General features: G+C 34.8%; 1 protein-coding gene across 6 annotated transcripts in view; it reads right to left on the bottom strand.

The window, feature by feature from the left end:
* Positions 1 to 16,975, bottom strand: part of GPHN (gephyrin) — a 623,769-nt gene that overhangs the window by 220,089 nt on the left and 386,705 nt on the right. For 4 of the 6 annotated variants that reach the window (XM_047863519.1, XM_047863517.1, XM_047863520.1 and 1 more), the window contains one exon: positions 13,403 to 13,675. In XM_047863519.1, the coding sequence (XP_047719475.1) occupies positions 13,403 to 13,675 (273 nt within the window). Of the gene's footprint in view, positions 1 to 11,964; positions 12,073 to 13,402; positions 13,676 to 16,975 lie in introns of all 6 variants that reach the window. The other 2 variants (XM_047863515.1, XM_047863516.1) reach the window with 1 other exon arrangement.

The raw sequence follows: 16,975 nt of genomic DNA, 5'->3' as shown, positions 1-16,975 counted from the left end.
ACAAACTGAGAGATCATGACCTGAGCAGAAACCAAGAGAGGGATGCTTAACCAACTGAGCCACCCAGGTGCCCCCAATTTAAACACATTCTTAACTATGAGTTGAGGAAAAAATCACAAAGGAAATTACAATATTTTCACATAAATGAAAATGAAGACACAACATACCAAAACTTACGAGTACAGCAACAGTAGAGCTCAGAGAGAAATTTATAGTTGCAAACATCTACTTTAAAAATAAAGATTTCAAATCAATACTCTAACCTTACACCTTAAAGAACTAAAAAGAGAGCAAACTAAACCTAAAGCAAAGAAAAGAACTAATAATAAGTATAGTAAAGATAAATAAAATAGAGAACAAAAAGTGAAATAATCAACAAAACCAAAGTTCGTTCTTTGGAAAGAACAACAGAATTGACAAATTTTAATCTAGACTGAGAAAAAAAAAAGAAAATTCCTATTACTAAAAGCAGGAATGAATGTGGGGACATTACTATTAATCACAAGGAAATAAAAAGAAATACAATACTATAAATAATTGTATGCCAACAATTAGATAACCCAGATGAAATGAAAAAATTCTTAGAAACATAGATATTATGAAAACTGATACAAGAAGTAGAAAATCTGGAGTAGACATATAACAAGTATGAGTTAATAATAAAAAAAAAAAAACCTTCCAATAAGGAAAAACTCAGGGCCAGATGGCCTTACTAAAGAGTTTTATCAAATGTTTAAAAACTAATTAACACAAATTCTTTACAAACTCTTCCACAAAACTGAAGAGGAGGGAACACTTCTCAAATCATTTCACAGGGCCACAATTACCTTGATATCAAAGACAAATGAAGACATCACAGGAAAATAATACTATAGACCAATATTCTTTATGAATATAGATGCAAACTCTTAAATAAGACACTAGAAACTGAATCCAACAGCATATTAAAATGGTTACATACCATGACCAAGTGGGATTTATTCCATAAGTGCAAGTGTGGTTCAACATTAGAAAAATAATCAGTATACTACAACACATTAATAGAATAAGGAAAAAAATCCACAAGATAATCTCAATTGATGTAGAGAAAGAATTTGACAAAACTGAACACCCTTTCATGATAAAAACATTCAGAAAAATAGATATAAATAGAAGGCAACTTCCCCAACCTGATAAAGGGCATCTATGAAAAACCCATAGTTAATATCCTACTTTTAGATAAAAGACTGAAAGCTTCCTCCTAAGATCAAGATGAAGGATGTCTTCATTCACTACTTCTTTTCAACATTGTACTGGAAGTTCTAGCCAGGGAAATTAGACAAGAAAAGAAATAAAAGCTATCCAAATTGGGAAGAAGAAATAAAACTTCTTCATAGAGGGCATAATGTTATACATACAAAATCCTTTAACCCACAGAAAGAACTATTAAAGCCAATAAATTCAGCAAAGTTGCAGGATACATGAAGAACTCACAAAAATTGGTTGTATTTTTGTACACTAACACTGAAAAATTTTTAAAAATTTCAATAAAAGAATCTCATTTACAATAGCATCAAAGGGAATAAAAAATTAAGGAATAAATTTAATTAAGGAGGTGCAAGACTTATACACTGAAAATTACAAAAGAAAAGACATAAAGAAATGGAAAGATGTATATTGTAAACATGGCAATATTACCTTAAGGGATCCCCAGATTTAATGTGAACCCTACAAAGTCCCAACAGATTTTGTTTTTGCAAAAATAGAAAAACCCATCTCAAAATTCATATGGAAACTTAAGGTCTCCCTGTAGCCAAAATAATCTTGAAAAAGAAAGTTGGAGGATGCACACTTTCTCATTTGAAAACTTACTTAAAAGTTACAGTATTCAAAACAGTGTAATCCTGCATAAGGATAAACATATAAATCAATGGCATAGAATTGAGAGTTCAGAAATAAACCCTGTTACATTTAAGGTTAATAGAAAGAATAGTTTTTTCAATAAATTGTGTCAGAACAACTGGATATCCACATTCAAAAAAATGAAGTTGGATCCTTATCTCATACCACATACAAAAATTATTTCAAAATCAATGAAAGCCCTAAATATAAGAGCTAAAATGACAAACATGCTTAGAAGAAAACATAGGAATAAGTATTCATTACCCTGTATTTGGTAATAGATCCTTAGATATGCTATCAAAAGTATTGGAAACAAAGAAAATTTACAAAAGATTTCATCAAAATTAAAAACTTCTTTGTATAAAAGGGCATTACTGATAAAAGTAGAAAAGATGACCTATAGAATGGGAGGAAAGATTTGCAAATGATCTATCTGCTAACGGTCTAGTACCCAAAATATGCAAAGAACACTTACAACTCAACAACAGAAGACAATCCATTTAAAAACAACCTCATTTTTTTAGTTTTTATTTATTTATTTTGAGACAGAGAGCATGAACAGGGAGGGGCAGAGAGAGGGAAAGACAGAATCCCAAGCAGGATCCACACCATCAGTGCAGAGCCCCATGGGGGAGTTCAAACACACAAACCGCAGATCATGGAGTCAGAAGCTTAATGGACTGAGCCACCCAGATGTCTCTAAAAACAACCTCATTTTTTAAAAGAGGCAAAAGACTTGAATAGACCAGTCTTCTAAAAAGATATACAAATGGCCAATAAACAACAATAAAAGGTGCTCATCATCATTAGTCATTAGAGAAATGCAAATCAAAACCACAATGAAATACCACTTCACACCCACTCAATGGCTATAGTTTTTTTTTTTTTCTTTAAGGAAAATAACAAACGTTGTTGAGCATGTAGAACAACTAGAAACCTCATCCACCACTGCTGGGTATGTAAAATGATAGATCTCAGTATACAACAGTTTGTGTGGTTCCTCAAAAAGTTGAACAGAATTATCGCATGACTCAACAATTCTATTCCTAGGTGTACATGCAAGAGAATTGAAAAGTGGTGTTCAAACAAAAACTTGTACACATATGTTCATACCAACATTATTTTAATAACCAAAAGGTGGAACCAACCCAAATGTCCATCAACTGATCAATGGCTAAATAACATGTAGTATATCTACATAATGGAATATTGTGCAGCCATAAAAAGGAGTGCTGATATATGCGACAACATAGATGAACGTTGAAAACATGATGTTAAGCAAAACCAGCCAGACATAAAAAGCCACATATTATATGATTCCGTTTGTATGTAATGTCCAGAGTAGTCAAACCCATAGAGACAGAAAGCAAATTAGTAGTTGCCAGAGGTGGGGAAAGAAGTTATGGGGAGTGTTCAAAATGGTCAAAATGGTCAAAATGGTGAATTTTATGTTATGTGAATTTTATTTCAAGTATTTTTAAAAGGAATCCTTCCCTAATCCAGCATAAAAAAAGTGTTGTCCTATAACATTCTACAAGTTTTATAGTTTTGCCTTTCATATTTAGGTCTCCAGTAATCTTAGAATTGATTTTTGTATACTTTATGAGATAGGTGAACAACATTTTTTTTTTTTTTGACAAGGACAGCCTATTGTGACAGCATCATTTATTGAAAAAAGACTTTTTCCACTAGTATGTAGTACAAACTATCATATGTGCCCATATGTGTGTTGGTGTTTGGGGGGGCTTAAATTCTGTTCCAATGGTCTGTTAAATTTTACACCAATGATGCAGTACTTTAATTACATCATTTTAAATCTTGATATTAGTAATGCAGGACTTTCCACTTGGTTCTTTTCCTTATTCAAGAGTATCTTGGTTATTTTTGGCCTTTGCATTTATTCTATATGTATTTTAGAAGCAGTTTGTCAAGTTTCTCTCTTCCTTTGTTAATTTAACACACACACACACACACACACACACACACACACACACACACACACACCACTTAGAAACTACTAGGATTGTATTTACTATGTTTGTATAGAAAAGTATAAAAAAGTTTTGAAAGGTAACCCTCTGATTTTTAAAAAAAGTGATTACTTCTGGGGCAGCGTGAAAGCAAATAAAAAGATGAGGGGATAGTTCAAATGGGTGTTAATCATCTGTTTAATTTTTATTTTTTTCATTTTTCATTTTTAATAAGAATGTATTCATGTATTACTTGTACAATTATAGATTTTTTACTAATAAAATCCACGAAAGGGATTATTTCAAAATTAAGACCTGGTCTACACAGTCAACAGTTAGGGAGAAGTAAAAGAATGAACACAATGTCTTGCATACTTAATAATGTCTTGATAATAATTATTTCCTTAATGATAAAGAAGTAGAAGCAGCCACTATCTTTTTTTTTTTTAATTTTTTTAATGTTTATTTATTTTGACAGAGACAGAGAGACAGGGCATGAGTGGGGGAGGGGCAGAGAGAGAGGAAGACACAGAATCTGAAACAGGCTCCAGGCTCTGAGCTGTCAGCACAGAGCCCGACGTGGGGCTCGAACTCCAGACTGCGAGATCATGACCTGAGCCGAAGTCGGACACTCAACCGACTGAGCCACCCAGGCGCCCCTAGCCACTAACTTTTAAGAATTATAATCTCTCTTTGAGACAGAAGGAATAGAATGAAGAATTAACTCAGAAAAAATAATTTAAGCAGAGGGACAGATGTTTAGCCTTGATGGTCTTTATTTTAATAAAACAAGAAGCAAGAGAAGAGAATGGGGAAAAGGAGGAGGTGAAAAAAGGTTAAGCTCTGAAAACTGCAATTCATCAATGTGTATGAAGGAGTCAATAAGAGATGAACCCAAGGCTTGCCAAGGAGTAGTGAGGATCCACCTAGAGTAAGCAGAATTTATAGTGGGTTAAGTCAGCACAAATGAGAAAAAGAAATGCCAAATCACTTCCAAAGGAAATAACATTCCTTCACTTTTAGAGAGTAATCTGTATTCTTATTGTCTTATGCAACTGAGAGCATGGAGGAAACAATTAGTCCCAGTTGATCTCAAACCTTTTGCAGGTATGCTATGTAATTTTGAATGTCGATTATTAAACAACAGAATTTTCCCCTTTAAGGGAAATTGTAATGAGAATGCATAGTTTTTTTTAAGGAACCGTGCTAATTGTTTTAATCTATGTTGTTTTTCTGGTCTATTAATTTGACTGGGTGAATACTTGTAAAAGAAAAAATGGAGTTACAATATCAAACTCAGAACATGTAACCGAAGTATCACTTCTCTTTTTGAACTCTGTGGTCTTTTGAAGTGCCAGTAAGAATACTAATAGAATAAACACATAAACTTGTATTTTGATGTCAAGGAAATTCATAAGTGAGTATACAATGCCCCTTGAATCATTATTTTTACCACTTAAAATTTTGTATTGAAAAAATGTTTAAATTTACAGAAAAGTTAGAAAACTAATCAATAGGAAGATGTTTGGATTTAATTTTGGGTAGGCAGTGAGCAAATTTATAATAATTGGAGCTAGTTTTTCCCAAAGCAGGCATGTATGAAGGGTTACGGCTTCCATAGCTACAATTTGTCAATCTCCGTAGCAGTGCTTTTAGAGTCACTGTCCAGCTTGGTGGTTAGCTCCATCATGTGTACCCTTTCCTGGTACCTTCTGTTTAAAGACCTTCAAGGTAGGCTGTATTTTCCTTTTTTTGTTGTTTTTAAAGTTTTTATTTATTCTTTTAGTAACCTCTATACCCAACATGGGGCTCAAACTCACAACCCTGAGATCAAGGGTTGCATGCTCCTGTGCCTGAGCCAGCCAGGAGCTCTGGGTAGGTTGTATTTTCTAAAAATACAACTAGACATCCAAATATGCAATATAAGATCTGAATTTATAGTAAAAATAGATTACATATGAATACAAAATAGATTTTCAGAAAATATATATCATGTATCTTTCTAGAGCTTTTGATACTGTTATTTTAGTGGCTATGATTAAGTGTTATAAAAATTTTACTAAGGCACAGAACTATCAAATTAGTGTATCCTGTTCAGTAAGGCATTTAAGTCATTCATAAAAATCCTGTGGACAAGACAGACAAAGAAAGTGGGTTTTGATGGCTAGAAGAGACATATATGTTAGCTGGTTAACATATACACATACAAATAACCAGTAGGGTTTCTGTTAGCATGCAAAATGGCCTATCCTAAAAAAAGTTCTATCAGTAACTTCAATGAAAGCATGATTAACATATATGCCGGTAACAGAGCTAGAAAATACAGGTAATATGGCAGATACCGATTTAAAAAAGATCTTCTTAGGCTAGATTGATCAGATATATGTAGCAAAACAAAATTTAACAAGAATAAATGTGAAGACCTGCATTTAGATTAAAATTAATGACAAAAAATACAAAAGAATTATGATTCATATTTACAAAGAAAAGCCATACTTTATGATTTTGTCTAGTGAACATGAGGTCGACTATAACATATTTTTTTATAAATGTAAAATTTTAAATCTTCATGATTTTATTTCTTTATAAGGACTATTTATACTTATTAAAATTATTCTCATGTTGTTTGAAATTATTCAGAATTTTTGTTGTTCTCAATGGTATTAATCAGAGTCTGTATGAAAATTTGTTTTGCCATATGGACTTGTGTTCCAAGAAAATAAAAAGTATTATCTTGCTGATACCTGCATTTAAGTATCAATTTCTGATAGTTTATATAAACCACTTAAAATACTATCTGCTACATAGTTAGCATTAAAAAATTACCTTCTTGGGGCGCCTGGGTGGCTCAGTTGGTTAAGCGTCTGACGTCAGCTCAGGTCATGATCTCACTCACAGTTCGTAAGTTCAAGCCCCGCATCAGGCTCTGTGCCGACAGCTCAGAGCCTGGAGCCTGCTTCGGATTCTGTGTCTACCTCTCTCTCTGCCCCTCCCTTGCTCAACCTCTATCTTTCTCTCTCAAAAAATAAACATTAAAATAATTTTTAAAAAGTTATCTCATCATCATTACTATAGTCACTTAATATATTGGCTTACTACAGGGAAAGAATATGCTGATTATCTGTTTCATGGAAGAGTCCTTACACATCATGAGCATTGATAACCATATCTTGGTTTTTTATATGTCTTGTAAACTTAATGGACAGTCTCATGGAACATATTTAACAAATATTTATACAGTGTATAATATGTTCCAAGCTGTGCTGTATGTTGTATAGATCAATCATATAAACTAAGAGATGTGATACTTGTCCTTATGGACCTTACAGACTACATATATAGGTATCAAACACATGAATAAGTACACAATTGTAAATTGTGATAAGTGCTATAAAGGAAAAGTATTAGATGCTATAAGAGAAAGTAACTGTAAGAATAATTTAGACTGGAGGAGGCAGATCAGGTCTTTCTATGAGAAAGAGATACTTACAATGAAACATAAAGAATAAATAGAAGTCAGCCAGGCAAAGAGTGGGGTTAAGAACGTTTTAGGTAGTGGGGACAGAACATTCCCCAAGGCAAGAAAAAGCTTGATGAAGCTTAGTGAGCAATGAGGAAAGGGAGAAGAATGCTAAGAGAAAGGCCTAGAAAAGTTGGAGAGAGCCAGATCAAGTAGAATCTAGCAGAACAAGTCAAGGAGTTTTAGTTTTATTCTGTATGGAACAAGAATCCATTGAAAGTTACTAGTAGAAAAGTGACATGATTTACTTCATGTTTTAAAAAGTGGACTTGGCTTTGAGAGGAAGAGTAAACTGAAGAGAGGCAAAGGTGGAACTGATGAGACTAGCCACTGAAATAACTTGAGATGAAAGATGATGGTGGATTAGACCAGATTGTTCTCTGGGAATTCATCATGCCAAGTAGTTTTAAAATAGCCACTGATAAATCTCATAGAATTTTCTAGAATAAAATTTGGACTAGTTTTATACCTGAGAACACTAAACAGTTATGATATACTTATAAAAATAGTTCATTTAAGAATATATTCTCTTGTACTATACTGTGAGTTCCTCAAGGGCAGGGCCCAAATCATATACAATCATTTAAAAACTCACAGCATCCAACAGAGTGATATATGCATATTAGTGTCGAGATAAATATTTGGTGAGTGAACGTAATACAAAAGGAAAGGAAAGATAAATATAGATTAGATCTATGAAAAGCTTTAGGGAGGAGGCTAGACTTTAGCTGGCACAAGAATTTTTTAGAATTTTTATTTATTTTTATTAAGTTTTTATTTAAATTCATTAGTTAACATACAGTGTAATATTAATTTCAGGTGTACAAGACAGTGATTCAACAGTTCCATATAGCAACCGGTGTTCATCACAAATGCACTCCTTCATCCCCTCACCTATGTAACCCATTGCTCCACTCACATCCCCTCTGTAACCATCAGTTTGTTCTCTATAGATTTAAGAGCCTGTTCTTGGTTTGCATCTTTCTTCTTCCTCCCCTTTGCTTGTTTGTTTTGTTTCTTAAATTCTACAAGTGAAATCATATGAAACTTGTCTTTTTCTGACTTGTTTTGCTTCACATAATATATATACACACATACATATCACATCGACTTTATCCATTCATCAGTCATTGGACATTTCAGCTGTTTCCATAGTGTGGCTATTGTAGATAATGCTGCTATAACCATTGGAGTGAATGTATCCCTTCAAATAAGCAGTTTTATATCTTTGGGTAAATACCGAGTAGTGAGACTGCTGGATTGTAGGGTAGTTCTATTTTTAACTTTTTGAGGAACCTCCATACTGTTTTCCAGAGTAGCTGTACTAGTTCACACTCTCACCAACAGCGCAAGAGGGTTCCCCTTTTTCCACACCCTCACCAACACCTGTTGTTTGTTGTGGCACAAGAATACTTAATCTAAGGGATAGGCCTTGCAACTAAGCTCAACATTTGTGTGCATAGCCCCTTGGAGAGGGGAGGCCACAGTAATCACATTTCCAAAGGAGGTCACCACCTATAAAAATATAAGAACCACTTATTAGGCCTTAAATGATATCTAAAGGTAGAATAAGAAGGAAAAAGAAAGGATTGTTCAACTGGGCAAAGGAAAGAGGAGGTATGAAAAGAGAAATGTGTAAATAGCATCTGAAAGCTGAGTTGGTATCAGTGAGGTGGTTGACTCCCTAAAATAATGAATGCTTACTTTTATTCAGACACTGAATTAAGTGCTTTTATATCCATTTTCCTATTTGAATATTCACAACTTAGTCATTAAGTAATCATGATGTTAATATCATTGTTCTTCCTATTTTAGAGAAGACTGGGGCTTAGAAAGGAGAAGCACTACACCCAATGTCATAGAGCTACTAACTGATGGATCTGAAAATATATGATGCCAAAATTCATGCTTTTTCATAAAGCACAATGCATATTGCTTCCCAAATATGAAAAAGGTCTTTGTAGTTTATTTTAATATAGCTTTCTACTTATTTTATGATAATAATAGTTAGCTTAATGTAAAACTTATAAAAACATACATTAACTCAAATAATCATTACTTATTCCTAACACATAGATACATAATTGGGTCACAATATTACTCAAAGGTCAATGCTAGAAAAAAACAATTGGCATCCTAACAAGTCACCCCTTTACAAACAACAGCAGTGTTATAAGCACTTGTTGGTGTTTTTAATTGAAATTTTGAGAAAATCAACAGTCATTTTTATTTAAAAAAAAAATTTTTTTTTCAACATTTTTGGGAGAGAGACAGAGCATGAATGGGGGAGGGGCAGAGAGAGAGGGAGACACAGAATCGGAAACAGGCTCCAGGCTCTGAGCCATCAGCCCAGAGCCTGACGCGGGGCTCGAACTCACGGACCGCGAGATCGTGACCTGGCTGAAGTCGGACGCTTAACCGACTGTGCCACCCAGGCGCCCCCCAACAGTCATTTTTAAAGAAGCACATTAGATCCATGGACGTCTTGAGTAAAAATTTTATTTTCTTTTGTAAACATCCATGCATCTTTGTATTCCTTTCACAGGTCAAGAAAAATTGTGAAAGACTTTAAAATGGACAAAACTATTAGGTGTCCTGTGTAGTGGACATTCTGGATTATGTTCACTGTCCAGTCTTTCAGCTATCTTACAACTCAAACTTGCAGAAAATAGAAATGTAACTGGTTTTTGTCCAAATGATTCTTTTATACAAGAGAAGTGCAACGGGCTGCTTTGCAGATAACAACTAAAGTGTTGCATCTATTTGTAAATTTCATTTCCATTCATTTAGTTCTTAATGTTTACATATTTGTGTCCTTTGAGTTTTTCTGTGAACCAGTTGTAATACCTTTCTGGTTCCTTCAATAATTAATTAATGAAATAACACCATTGATATGTATTCATTTAGTATTTGTAATAAAGTTATGATTTTAACTTTAAAAATTATTCATTGACAGTTTTAAATTAAGGGAAGCCTAGGTTGCTCAGTTGGTTAGGTGTCCAATCACGGCTCAGGTCATGATCTGGAGGTCCATGGGTTCCAGCCCTGCATCAGACTCTGTGCTGACAGCTCGGAGCCTGGAGCCTGCTTCAGATTATGTGTGTCTCTCTCTTTTTGCCCCTCCCTTGCTCATGCTCTGTCTCTATCTCTCAAGAATAAATATTTTTTAAAAAGTTTTAAATTAAAAATTGTTTTTAAAAATGTTTATTCATTTTTGAGAGAGAGACAGAGCATGAGCCAGGAGGGGCAGAGAGAGAGGGAGACACAGAATCAAAAGGAGGCTCCAGGCTCCCAGCTGTCAGCACGGAGCCCAATGTGGGGCTTGAACTCATGAACTGCAAAATCATGACCTGAGCTGAAGTCAGACGCTTAACCGACTAAGCCACCCGGAGGCCCCTTCTTTAACAGTTTGAGAGATCATCCACCAATATGCCCAATGAATTCAACTAATAGGACCAGATAAACCACACTGCTGGAGGAGTACACTTTCAAGCACTTGCTTAAGCCCACAGGTATCTTTTTGTCACAACCACAGGTAAATCCCGAATGCCAACAGAATTCTATTTTTTCTTTTGTTCATTTGTTTTGTTTCCTGAATTTCACATGAGAGTGAAATCATATGGTATTTGTCTTTCTCTGACTTATTTCACTCAGGATTATACTTTATAGCTCCATCCACGTCACTGCAAATGGCAAGATTTCATTCTTTTTCATGGCTGAATAATGTTCCATAAATGTCTGTTCATGTCTTCTGTCCATTTTTAATTGGATCTCCCTAAGGATTTTAAGCCAAATTTCACTTTATTACTTTTTATTTTCTTCATTTTTCCCCCTCTCATTTTATATCCATATTAGTGACTGAGATAGATTTTTTTGACATCCATGGTCTAAATTATTACTATTTAGTTATACTGTATTTATTTATTTTTAAAAAAATTTTTAAGGTTTAAAATTTTTTTTTTTTTTTATAGTTAGCTATACTTAACAGTTTAATCTTTTCTGGCCTGGAGTTTTTACAAACTATCATATAGAGAGTGACTAAAACAAGTGATAATGTATCCTTCTAAGCTTTTATTTGAAGATTAGTAATCTCAGAAATTGTATCAAGACTCAAATCTCTAAATGGTATTAATGAGAACATAATGAAGGAAAAGAAAATCAGGAGAAAAATCATGAGGCAAAAAGCGAGGTTAATTAAATATTAGTTTGACCAATTTGTTTGGATTTTTAAGACTTAAAGTGATCCTTTTAATGGCTTATCTTAATTGAGCCAGGTAATTTATTTAAAGGTATTTGATAAAATTACTAAAGGAAAATAATAATTTCTGAGCAATGAATTTCTTGGGGTTGTGTGATAAATGCTCTTTGTCACATATGACAGAATCTTAATGATATTAGAGTATTTTAGGTACAGGAGAAACTATTAAATTCCTTGATGGAATATGCTCAGTGGCACTTACACTTTTAGAAAAAAGTATGCTGAAGATCCTTCAGAATAAAACACATCTTCCATAAAATGTTATACCTATCTCCAAGGATAGGAGGTAGGCTGTATGCTTGCAAAATCATTAACGCAAAAGCCTATTGTCTTACCCGTTCATCTGTACTGTCTGTTGCATGATGGGAATAATTGATGAGACCAGGAATGGGCTGCTCACCGTGTGCCATGATAACAGCTGGACTGGTGTAGAATGGATGCTTCTAATGCACAACACATAACAACTATGAGTACAGTGACAGGAAAACATGAAACTGTACAAGCAAAATGACTGGAAAGGAAAAGGTGAAAACAAATGAAACAATGAAATGCCAAAAATTCTCAAATGTAGAATGACAATATCAGCTTAGACTTCAAATGTTGTAAGCTTTTTCTTAAGATGGAAATTGATGGCACTTTTTACTCTTTTAATTAAGAGTAAAAGAGAAGATACAATGATTTAAAAATGTACCTATTTAATCAGTTCCATAAAAACAAAATGAAACAAAACAAAGCAAAAATCACATACAACATAACTACTTACTAGTCTTAAGTAAAGACTTAATGGACCACTGAATAGATGTGGAGACAAAATCATTTGGTCTTCAGTGAAAGAACCACTTACTGGTGGTGTAAAAGGACACCTTAAAAAGATCTCTACGATCCTTTACAATTTATGTGTTGTCAAAAATCCCCTCAAGTTATGTTCATAACCAAAATACCTGGATGACTCTTGAAACTTTAGGAATTACTTCATATAGTAAGATTAGGTTTTTAATCTTTATGCTCTCAATGAACAATCATTATTCTCAGAAGTGATATGTTACTTTCTGAAGATTTTAAAGCATATTGGGTGGATTATACTAAATATGAATAATAATGTAGATGATGTTCTATGACTAAGGTGACTAAATTTATGCAAGTACCACATGGTACTCTATTTACTACCAGAATTGCCCACAGAGAATCTGCAATACTTTGGTACTATTCTAATAATATTACTTCATTAAATAAAAAATGCAAATACATTGTATCTTATTTCCTCTCTATAGTACTTGGGTAATTTGGGTCAAGAAATATTTAAATAAGTGTTAATTGCTGAAAAACTCTGTCTTTAAAAAAATCTTTACTAAGCTTTCTCAACTAATTTTAAAATTATCTAAGGTCTCTTACCTTCAGTTTGCTGCTCCTTTATGAATTTGTGAATATTTGATGTTTTAAATATAAAAATATTATATATTTAATATGATCACAAAAATGACATTTCTGGAGAGTTCTTAAAATGTCACATTGTTTATCATTACAGCTATACTTCAATAGGTAACAGCAATATTTTTAACGCCTCAAAACTGAGAACTTCAGTGCTTTCAACGAGTCTATCTACATTATGGAGGGAACATAGCTGTGAAGTGTCATAAATACCTTAGTTCTTTTTTAAGGATGCCTTGAAGATGTACTGAACTTATGAAAAAAAAATGGGACAGAAAGAGGGATGAAATCAGTACATTTACCTGTGGTTCCTTTAGATCTTTGGGTCTTTGTCAGTGGGCTTACCTTGGCAGCAATGGCTGCTGCAGTTATATGTGATGAAGAACTATCCTCTGTTGAAGCAACACCACTGTCTTTCTTCTCTTCTTCCTCTTCCTCACATTGAACCCCTTTGTCTTCTGTCTGCTTATGGGGGCTAGTTGTGGGAGGAGGGGAAAGAGGAGGTGGTGGGGAAGGTAAATCTTCAAGTTCATCATGCACTTCCTTTACTTTTACAATGGCATCACGTAAAAGGTCAATGGCATGAGGTAGAGCTGGCAGTATAAACTGAAAGCATTCCTGTATACAAGAGGAAGAAAAAAAATGAAGATAAAACACCTTTACAGGCATATAAAATTGTAGCAATCACATTTATTTGTGATTTTGGATCTATATTTCTTTCTGTCAGTCTTAAGAATAAATCATATTTAAGGTACTGTCTTTGTAATATGAAATATGAAGTAAATACTGTATATATGAAAGTATTCTCTGTAAGCTGTAGAACTACAGTAATGTATAAGCCTAGAGTACATTTTTCTTAAACTAAAATTTCTATACAACTTTGGGTCTTAAAGAGGCATTATGAGAAAGGCAGGAAACAGTTTTCACCTTTCTAGTTAGAGCAGAGTACTAGAATTAACAAACCAATTGAGGATTGACTTAATTTATTTGGAGAGCTAAAGTTCTAACTACCATCATAAAATACAGCTAGGCAACATTGTGCAATATGCAAAAATAGATATGAGTTTGTACAGAGCACTGCATAAGAATCACTATAGTCTCCTGCTCAAGTGTCCACTGTTACCTGTAATGTATCACCAAAAGAGAATAGGTAGAACTTTAAAACCAGAACATAGGGCCAGATATGTCTGGAGAATGTACCTGGGCAGAGGTTTTTCTCTTTTAAAATAACTTACCTTAAAATCTAAGATATAAAGAAATATCTTAAAATTTACAGAGGGTTATGGGAGTATCTGTAAGGGTGCCTAATCTTTTGACTTCTCTTTGTATGGTTCAATCACCTTAGAGATAAAGATTATATGGCAAAGAATTTAACCTTGACTAAGGAGAGGTCTGGCCTTTACTCTCAGCTTTTGGGAGGTGAACTCTAGTTCCTGGTCTTGCCTAAAAGGAATGTCGCTGATTGCCTGGGTGATCTGCCCACTGGACAATCTAATAATGTGGATTATTATGAGGATTTAGGGAAACATGGGGTCAGTGTGGCCTCTGGAAGAAACTGGAGACTAAAGACAGTTTTTCCTCTGGGAAGGGTTAGACTAAAGGTCAACCATATGGGTAATATGTGATCAAGTCCCAGTAAAAACTCTGGACATCAAAGACAAAGGTGAGTGTGCCTACTTAGTGATATTCTGTGTGTACTGTCTCATATTATGGCCAAGAAGAGGTAATGCTATCCCTGACTCCATGGGAGAGGATGAACAGAAGTTCCTCATTTGAGAAACCTCTCAGAGTTTGCCCTATATGCTACTTCTCTTGGCTGATTTCAGTCTGTATTCTTTCCCTGTAATACACCATAACTTTGAGTTTAGCAGCTTTCAATGAGTTCTGTGAGTGCTTCTAGTGAATTATTAAAATTGAGGGTAGTTTTATGGTGCCAGAAGTGAGGGAAGTCTTGTGGAGTGCTCCACATTTATAGCTGGCTAACTTTTGCAGTTGGCCCAAACTCCTTACAGTTGGTGTTAGAAATGAAACTCAGTAGAAAGATCCTGACTCATGTGATCATGAAGCATGATCTGGGAAGAGAACGGAAGAGGGTGGGGATGATGAATCTTTAGATTAAACACAGGATCATGCACAGTATGCAGTTGTAACTGTGCTATGATTAGTTATTGGAGATAAAAGTTAGCAATGGAATTTTGAAATGAAAGATGCAACTTTTAGGGAGTTGTATTGGATGCATAGAGAAACAAGGTAAATATACAATCTCTTGGCTATTGTTTCTGTACTAACTAAAACAAAATGGAGAACATAGGGGTGGATCCTAAGGTTGCACCAAGCTTAGATTCTGGCTCATCTGACATATAGCTGCTAGCCCCTGAGCTGCTTCCAAAGAAAAATGTTACGCTGAAGGAATAAATAGTAATAAAGTTAGATTTATTCATTAGAGAATGGGGAAAAGAGAAATGGGAGACACAAGGGACTTGTCCTGTCAGGGTAGAAATACTTAAATGATTATTAAGAAATGGATGAATAAAGTGAGCACTGTTGGAGGCAAAAGAAAGGTCTTAATGTAGCACCATTATGGGTTGAGCAGACAGATGGTGAGCACTGGTCTCCCAACATTAAAGGGTCCTAAACAAATCTAAATTTACCCTAGTTTGAAGGAATTTTAAAAGCTAGAAGGCATAGATAACTAAAAGAAACCTCACCTTGAATCACCTTAAGTGAGGGTCCCAAATCTAATCAATATAAGTCTAGACCAAAGAGTCTGAATCCCTTGGTCCAACCCAGGCCTAGAGATCCAAGGCCATATACACACAAATGGATAAAATGGTCATGGGAAGGAGAAGATCCTTTTCTAGGATTCCTTGACATGGCACTACTCATGTACTGTGATTCTAACACCTGTTGAAGTTCTAATGAGGGGATACAGTTAGACTGGAATTATACAGAGATAGAACAGTTGATGGAATTATGGTGAAAGTTGGGATGAAAATTAGAATGTCTGAACAGTGAACTTTATATGAAGTGGTCAGTCTCCTTCACTGGAATGTATTATGGGGATGAATATTATGTTTGACTGGATAATTCTTCCCCTACCTAGTACTGTAAAACAAAGCATATAAATCCACTCTTCCACTAACATAGATTGTACATGTCAAGTGGGAATAAGTAAGATTGCCTGAATCAACACAGGTTATTAATTGAAGAAGGGAAAAACAAATCAGCTTGATGGGCTGAACTGCATGTTTGCCCCTATGTTTGGGTTTTTACCAACTGATAGGAAGTGTCCAGGGGCCTGGTGGAGTGCAAACTAGGTTTATAGCAAAAACCTGTGAATGCCACCTAAAAACAACTGCTGGGATTTGGGACCAGAAAATTTCCATTTGAGGGGCATTTACTAGCTTGCTATTGGATTTATAATTGAGACTACCCTATGACTGAAGAACATAAAATTATCTTGAAACCTGAAATATCCATAATGTTTTAGGTAATAGTAGAGAAATGCTCTAATGGGAAGGCAATGCCCAGGAGAGTTCCATAATAAAATGGAAATGGTGCATATAGGATCATGCTACCAGGAGAATGCAAGGAGGTACTCACGAGCAGGTAGCCTCTTTTCACCTAGGGCCGACTTCGGAACCACCTGAGGAGCTGCTGGATCCTATGGCCACTTGGGCCACTTGGGCGGTGCCCTATAAACAGCTTTCTACTGATCAACAAAGAGCTGCTTGGTTTATGGATGGCAATTCCAAGGTGAAGGGACAGCATCCTGTTTGGAAGGCCGCCACTCTGATTGAAGAAGGTAAAAACAAATCAGCTCGATGGGCTGAACTGCATGGTGTTTGCCCCTATGTTTGGGTTTTTACCAACTCATAGGAAGTGTCCAGGAGCTTGGTCATATGGTTAGGCAGAAGG

Source organism: Prionailurus viverrinus, chromosome B3 (genome assembly GCF_022837055.1).
Source record: "Prionailurus viverrinus isolate Anna chromosome B3, UM_Priviv_1.0, whole genome shotgun sequence".
NCBI lineage: Eukaryota > Metazoa > Chordata > Mammalia > Carnivora > Felidae > Prionailurus > Prionailurus viverrinus.
This window is presented reverse-complemented; position numbering and strand designations above follow the sequence as displayed.